Source organism: Orycteropus afer, unplaced genomic scaffold, assembly GCF_000298275.1.
Source record: "Orycteropus afer afer isolate SDZICR_OR568_19922 unplaced genomic scaffold, OryAfe1.0 scaffold00038, whole genome shotgun sequence".
In the NCBI taxonomy this organism is placed as follows: domain Eukaryota; kingdom Metazoa; phylum Chordata; class Mammalia; order Tubulidentata; family Orycteropodidae; genus Orycteropus; species Orycteropus afer.
Genome location: NW_006921625.1, coordinates 13,757,846 through 13,765,568, shown reverse-complemented (window position 1 = coordinate 13,765,568; position 7,723 = coordinate 13,757,846). Strand labels below are relative to the sequence as shown.

At 49.5% G+C, this 7,723-nt stretch overlaps 1 protein-coding gene across 1 annotated transcript; it reads right to left on the bottom strand.

Moving 5' to 3' along the window:
* Positions 1–1,852: 1,852 nt before the first annotated feature.
* On the bottom strand, positions 1,853–6,847 carry PRDX3 (peroxiredoxin 3). Its single transcript, XM_007936844.2, has 5 exons — positions 6,812–6,847; positions 5,662–5,797; positions 3,600–3,741; positions 2,905–3,040; positions 1,853–1,960 (listed from the first exon to the last, which is right to left on the bottom strand). The coding sequence occupies exons 1-5, from the start codon at positions 6,845–6,847 to the stop codon at positions 1,853–1,855; spliced, it is 558 nt and encodes a 185-aa protein (XP_007935035.1).
* Between the last annotated feature and the right edge of the window lie 876 nt (positions 6,848–7,723).

The following is a 7,723-nucleotide window of genomic DNA, read 5'->3' as shown; positions in this document are numbered from 1 at the left end:
GTCACTGTGAGTTGGAATTAATGCAAGGGCAACATGTTTGTTTGTCTGACACAAAGCTTATTGTCTCTTCTTAATGACAAATGTTTTAACCAAGGCAGAGCTGCACCAGGCCACCGTGGAAAACAGGCAGCATAGTGCATCACATTTACAAATTAAAAACTGTGCCCCAAATGCCATGTAAGTATCTAAAAGTCACTGAACTACAGAGAACGAAGACTTCTTTGGTTATTAATGAGTTGGCAAGCATTCTTTGGGCTGTTCTATCAAATCCTGGCAAGAAACCCCAGGCCAGTGGGAAGGGACAGAGCTGTATTTTATCTCTATTCTACAAATATTTACTAAATGAGTGAGCTCTTGGTGATGGAGTGAGATCCCATGGGAAAATCTCTGCAGAAAGAATGTACCAGCCTCAAGCCTATGCAGAGCAGAACGTGAAGGAAAAAACAAGCCCCCGATTTCCCACCGCTGAGCAGCTATGTAATGAGGTGAGCACCGGGTACCACACTGGTCTGTGCTCACCTTCTGTAAAAGTGTCGGTGTTACCGTGATGTATGAAAATATATTTCACCGGAAGAAGGCAGTTCATCTAAAAGGGCGTGGGCATTCTAAGTGTTAATCAGTCAGGAGAAAGGCGTGTGGGAGAACTTCCACAAGGTAAAAAGGAACGTCCTCCCTGAGCCTACCACCTGGCGGTCCAGGCTTTGAGGCCTGACTGGTCCTGGGGCCTGTTCCTGAGACAAGGACCCAAGCTGGAAGCCACCGCACAGAAGCAGACGCAGAGTTTCTGGGGGCGAAGTAGGACAGGGCAGGGCCCACAGCCTCTGGATAGAAAGTCTTATCTTACGAGCCAGACTTGGCCTCTCTCCATTGTCAATCCTGATATGTTGAAAGTGGTAGGGAGGTGGCTGTCAAGTTAGTGAGACCCCACAGAGAAGGGGTTCCCTGGGGGAAAAGGCCAGCACTCTTTTTCTCCCGTCATGGCCAACTCCATCACTGCCTGGTCTTAACTAATTAAAGGAAGACAGAAAGCTCTCTGGAGTCAAAAAGGCCCAAGCTCGAAGGTGCCTCCTGGCAGTAAACTTGTAGGTACAACCCAACAGCAGAGGTGGCCAGAGGTCAGCTACGAGAAAGGCAGGTGAGCTGGGTTCAAGTCAGTCCCTGCAAAACTGTGAGGAGATCCAGCTGGGGCCCTCCTCCCTCACCCCTGCCGTCAGGGGCCACTGAACTGGCAGCTCTAAGGCCTGGGTTCTCAGCCCTCCCAGAAAGGTTGTGATTGAATATGGGGCTGGTGAAGGCCAAAAGCTCTGCACACTCAATGGAATAAAGGGTGAGCCACAGAATTAATGAGGACAGAAGTGACATTCTGGGACGGGGGTTATAACAAAAGATACCAAGCAGTAGGCTTCCGATGCTTCACTTTATTTAATCCTCACAACTAAGCTGTGAGCACATCCTCATTTTCACTGCAGGGAAATAGACTCAAAGAGCCTATCTAATTTGGAGTAGTAGAGTTTATAAAAACAAAACAAGAAAACCAAACCCAGGTCTGCCCGATTTAGGGCTTGTGTGAAATCTAGACCATTCCAGGATCCCATGCTAGTTTCCCTTCTCCAAAGTCTGACAGTTCATTGCAGGACAATGTGATCAGTGCTTGAGACAGAGATGCAGGGTGGTGGTGGGGTACACACATCTTAGCCAGCCCCGAAAGTCCAGCAACCCTTGCAGGAGGCATTTCACCAGCACTTATGCAAAGAATAAAGTTAAGAAATTTTAAATGCTTTACCAAAATCCCTTAGGAACCAGGATGACGCTAAACATTAAAAACAATTTTCAGTTCGTAAGGCACGGGATCTTACCTCAGTGCAATTCCAGGGTTTTCTAACAGTACGCCGTAGTCTCGGGAAATTTGTTTAGTTAAATCTGATAAGACCGGGATGTTCATGTGGCCCAAACCGCCATTCTAATAAAAATGCAAACGTGACTGGTTACACTATGTGGTTTCACATCCTTGACCATGTAACACAATGCGAGGCCCACAACAATGGGGGTTCTTTCTGGTGACTCTTTCACCCAGGCAACCACCCAGCAGCAGATACCACCATCTCCTGCATTTGGCAGAGGAGCCAAGTGAGGTGCGCAAAGGTTCACTGACGCCCCAGCTCACAGCCAGGAAGGGGCAGAGGCAGGATGTGAGTCCCACTAACGCTACAGACCTTTCTGTTTCCAAGTCTTCCAGCTAAGTTTTAGTTGAGCACTAATTTCTAAAACCTGAAAATGGAAGCGTGACACAGAAATCTTTTGGATAATTAGATAGTGCACCAGCGTAGATAGAAATTTGGAGCCTTCCAAGCAAGTCTGTAGGCAAGAATACATCGTGCAGAGAGAGAGCAGAGGACCTGAGCATCGTCCCCCAATCCATGAAGCACAGGGTACCACGGAGCTCAGGTGAGAGCGGGCAGCGGGCCACCGCTGTTCCCTGCCCTGCCTCACCTGCTCTCCACGGCTGCCTGTGCCTTACGAACCACGCGTGGGACAGCGAGGAAACACACAGGTGGTGCTTTCTGGACTCTCCTCTGCCACATCAGGACAGAGTTTCAGCAGAACGTGTGCTGAGTAGGTGTTGTTATTGTCAGGTGTCACAGAGTCAATTCTGACTTCTAGCGACCCTGTGTACGCCAGAACATGACACTGCCCGGTCCCGCGCCAGCCTCAGAACCCGCGCCGTATCTGAGCCCACTGCTGCAGCCTGTGTGTCAACTCATCTCACGGACGGTCTCGTGAATAGGGAAGAACCTACAAATAGCCCGTCACAGACAACCTGCTTCAACAACTTCGAGGCTGGTCTAGCGGGGAGCTCTTGTTTTTAACATTATCCATGCAAAGGCAGGGCGTACAGCATCATACCTTCCTCGGTGTATTTATCCATGCAAGATGGCTGAAGTGGGAATCTACCGAAATGGCAATGACTTCACAGTTCACGTCGTGAAATTCATTGGCTTTGTCACTAAAAGCAATGATTTCTGTAGGACACACAAAGGTGCTGGGAAAAAAAGGCAGAAACTCTCATCAGAGAACTAGAAACAACGATTTAAGACAGGAACCAAAAGCAGTCTAAAAGCTATTCCAATCTGCTTCAGGGTAAAAAAGGTAAAACGGTTAGCCATGCTCACAGGATGCCCGGACACAACGCTACTCTAGCTTTACTGGAAGAAAAAACTATTATCTCCTATGACCTTTTTATTGTAGAAATCTTATCAAAAAATGAGGGAAGGTGGATTCTAAGATGAAAGTAAAATCTTATTTACATAGATTTAGTGTTCATGAAATAACATATCATTTTATGCTTCTCACTTTTCTCATTTTCCCCCAGATCAGTGAAAACTTCTTACAGGCTGATTTGCAGAAGCACAAGAAATACAGCCATATCAGTGAAAGGACGGCCTCTCCACCCCTAAGGTTATCACTAGTGAAGGAGCTGCAGAGGCCAACTGTAATCCACAAGGCCATCAGTGGCCAGGGTCAGAAGAATCCTTCTTTGGGAGGAGGGTAACCAGAGAGGTGACTTCAGTGGGAAGCAGGGGTCTGGGTTTGACACTTACAAATCCAAAGGGTAGAAGAAAAGCACCAAGTACTTCCCCTTAAAGTCATCAAGGCTCAGGTCTTTGAACTCTCCATTGACCACGGCTGTGCCCTTAAAATAGGGCGCGTGCTGGGTGACGGCAGGAGCCAGGCAAGAAGAACCTGCAATGACCAAGCACGTGGCACAGATCACCATTTGTGGAAGCAAGCACCCATTTCATTTTTCCTAAAACATTCACAATAATTAATTAGCAGTATAAATCAATCAGAAGGAGCCATGGTGATGCAGTGGTGAAGCAGCTGGCTGCTAACCGAATGGTCGGCGGTTTGAAGCCACCCAGTGCCTCCGTGGGAGAAAAGACCCGACGTCTGCTTGTGGGGATACGATTCCCTTGGAAGCCCTGTGGAGCAGTCTCACTGTGTCCTACAGGGTGGCTGTAAGTCAGGGCCCCGTACAACTCCAACCGAAATCAACTGCGAAGCTCGGCTCAACTGCACATCTTTGACTCAGCACCTTTTTTTCCCTTTCCTAGTCCTAGAATGTATACAAATTCAGTTCAAAGTGCCATGGGAACAAAAAAGAGCAAAGCAGAATGTAGTAGGGATGGAATTAGGGAGGACGGGAGACTAGAGAAAGATTCTAAATATGGTTCAGATTTGCGAGGCCCAGATGGGACGGGGCGCGCAGACGGCACAGAGGGAGGGAGGAACAGGGCATGCGTATAAAAAGCCCAGGGTGCTGTCGATCAGAGCAGGGCCATCCGTGGGTGGAAGGCACAACAGCGGGGGACAAAGCAAGCAAGCATGGTCGAAGGTCATACTGTGAAGGTCCTTAAAAAGCAAGTTCATGAGTGTGCTCTGAAAAGAAGACGAGCCACTGAGGTATTTAAGTGGGAGACCCAAGATGAGTGGGGTGGTTTTAGGAAGATGAGTCTGGCGGGGTGGGGGGCAGGAGGAGCAGAAGGAGAGACTATGTTAGGAGGTGACTGCAGTTATCTATGTGAGGGCTGTGGCGGGGAGGCCTGGGGCAGAGAGAAGGAAAGGAGTGGATGCAGGAGATGTGTAAGAACCGGAGAGAACGTGAGTCTGCCTGGGAAGACAAAAGGGATGAGTGTCAGAATGCTTGGCTTCAGCGTGGGGCTGCCCTGGACAGAAACAGGAGGAGATGGCGGGGGTTGTAAACCTGTGGAACCAAATCACTACTAGAAAATCCTTTAAAGTTCCAGAATCATAAACCTGGGCCCCTTTTCAGCATCCAGAAACAAAGGCTTTGCTAAGTATATGATTTTAAATACCTGCTTTTTCAAAGGTGGACACATCTAGAGGGCAAATCTTCTCACTGTGTGAGGCTGTTCTCAGCCAAGCTCACATCCTAGAGAACAGAGGATAAACCTCCAGAAACAGCTGTGTTCCCCACACCGCTCATGGACTCCACAGCAACGGTCTGGTTCCTAAGTGCCAGCTGACAGGCTGACCATGCCCAACCATGTTTAGAGGGGCTGCCCACCACCAGCTCTTGGACATCCATTCACACACATCAGGCCCGAAAGACATCTGAGTTCTTCCTCTCAGGCCCCTCAACATGTTGGTGTTAGGTGCCTTCAAGTCAGTTTCAACTCCTAGAGACCCCAGGGGACAGAGCCAAGCTGCCCCACAGAGTTTTCTAGACTATAATCCTCATGGGAACAGATCACTAGGTCTTTTCTCCCTGTGCAGCCACTGGGTTTGAACCACCAACCTTTCAGTTAGCAGCTGAATGTTTAGCCATTGCACTACCGGGTGGCTTCAAAATTAGCACACTAAAAAATAATTCTGTCAACCAACAAGGAAACATGACACAGACAAACACATTGGGCCCCAGTGATTCACCACCCTGGCCCATGTGAGACTCACCCAGGGAATTTGTTAAAACACTAATGTCCTGGACTCACGCCCAGAAATGGGTTTGTCTGGGGCGGGACTAGGGCTCTGGTTAAGTTTGGAAAAGCTCCCCAGGTGGGTCTAACATTCAGAGCCTCTGGTCCAGAGATGATAATTCAAGTGTCCTTCATCTGGGTCCAATCAAGACTTGGTAACACTTACTGGTGCTAAAGGCGCATTTTGCTTGATGAGAACCAGACCACAAAGGGTTTGTCAAGCACTTTCTTCCAGAAGCAGCAGGTCTAAGGGCTGCAGAGGCAGAAATGCCCCGAGGAATGGTGCTCACTTGGCGAGCAACCTGGGAAGAGAACCACTTTATATTAGGAAATGTTTCTGCAAGAGTGGCTGAGGGCTGGCTCCACTAAAAGGGCATCATGCCCAGGGCAGCCTTATTGCCCTTGCCCGTGAACCACAGTATGGATTGAGTCTCCGTGTCCTTACCATCCTGTTCCACTTCCTTCCCTTCAAGAATGCAAGGCTGAGGGAAACAGAGGAACACAGGGGCTCAAGAATCAAAAGCTCCAGCTCTGACAGTAACACAGAGTTCAACCCCCAGAAGGACTTGGCAGGCCTGTGTGTTGAAGCCCTTGACCTGCACTATCTGCCGAGCAAGTTCTTAGAAAAGACAAGGCCCTTCTAGCGCCAAACAAGCAAACTAGCAGAGCAAAGGTCAGCCTTTGGAAGCGTTGGTGGGGGCTCAAGCGAAGTGTTTGCTCCATTTTAAAATCCAGCATGACGCACGACGGGGAAGGCGCCTGCACTGAACCCCACCATGAGACAGGGGGAGGGGTGGCAAGAGGGCCGCAGGCTTCGGCCGAGAAAAGCAGAGACACACAGCAGCGGCCGATCTGTGGGCGGGGGGCAGCACGGGCTCTTCGTACTTCAGCACTCGGCACGTTTGCATCCGTTTACGTGGGTGCTCACAGTAACCCCGTAATGTAATCATTCTCTTCATCTTATGATGAGGAAAGTAAACTCAGGTTAAGAAAGGCGAAGTCACCCGCCCACGGTCACGGTCACCTACAGCACTGGGAAGAGGTGCTTAGGCGGAGAGAAGACTGGGGATTCGCGACTCCGAGCGAGGAAGGATGGACGGGGCATTAGACAGACAGGAGGAAATGGGGTGGAAGCAGGGCGGCTCTGCGCATGCGTACGGAGCCTTCTCTAGAAGGTCTCCGGGTCTGCTACCCGCTGACCCCTCCAAGAATGGCGAATGTCCCCAGGCAGCAGGAGAGCGGGACCTTATCTGGAAAGCGCGTCCCCAGAGCCATCGCAGTGTCTCCGTGCCTCTTCCCACCCAGGAGCCACTCACCGATGCCCAGAGTAACCTTCCCGTAGCAGCCGCCATCTTCACTGCGCGCTGCAGGCGCGTGGCTTGCGGAGACTATGGGGCGGAGCCTGCGGCGATGGGAGGGACTTTGTGAGGAGGGCGTGTTCTCTGCCGCGGGGTTGGGGGGGCGGACGAGGAGGAGCCACCGACTTCCCGCCTTTTGGGTATCCTCTCCGAAATACCTAAGAAATCAGATGCTGTATTGCATTGGACAATTCTGCTGCAAAAGATCTCTTTAAGGAGTTAAAGAGCAAAGACGTCACTTTGAAAGCTAAGGTGCGCCTGATCCAAGTCATGGTATTATCTTTTCTTATGCATATGAGGGCTGGACAATGAATAAGGAAGACTGCAGAAGAATTGATGCATTTGAGTTGTGGTGTTGGTGAAGAATATAGAAAGTACCAGAGACTGATAGAAGAATGAACAAATCGGTCTGGGAGGAGGTACAGCCAGAATGCTCTTAGAAGTGAGAATGGCCAGACTTTGTCTTTTGTGCTTTGGTCCTGTTGTCAGAAGGAACCAGTCCCTAGAGAAGGATATCATGGTAGGTAAAGTTGAGGGTCAGCGTAAGAAGTGAAGACCCTCAACGAGATGGATTGACACAGTGGGCTCAAACATGGTAATGATTGTCAGGATGGCACAGGCCAACAGTGTGTTGTTCTAGTGTACAAAGCGTTGCTGTGAGTTGGAGTTGGCTCGATGGCATCTAACATCAACAGTAAATGAAGTGCTCACTGGTGGACACGGTACTTTGAAGCAAGCTCATCAAACATAGATCTAATGTGACAAACTACGATCTCTAAATCGGCATTTTCCAAACACTGGTCGTTCCATTACCAGCTTGCTCAGTTTCTCAGGTCTGCATGTCACCTGCATATTATTTATCATTTTCTT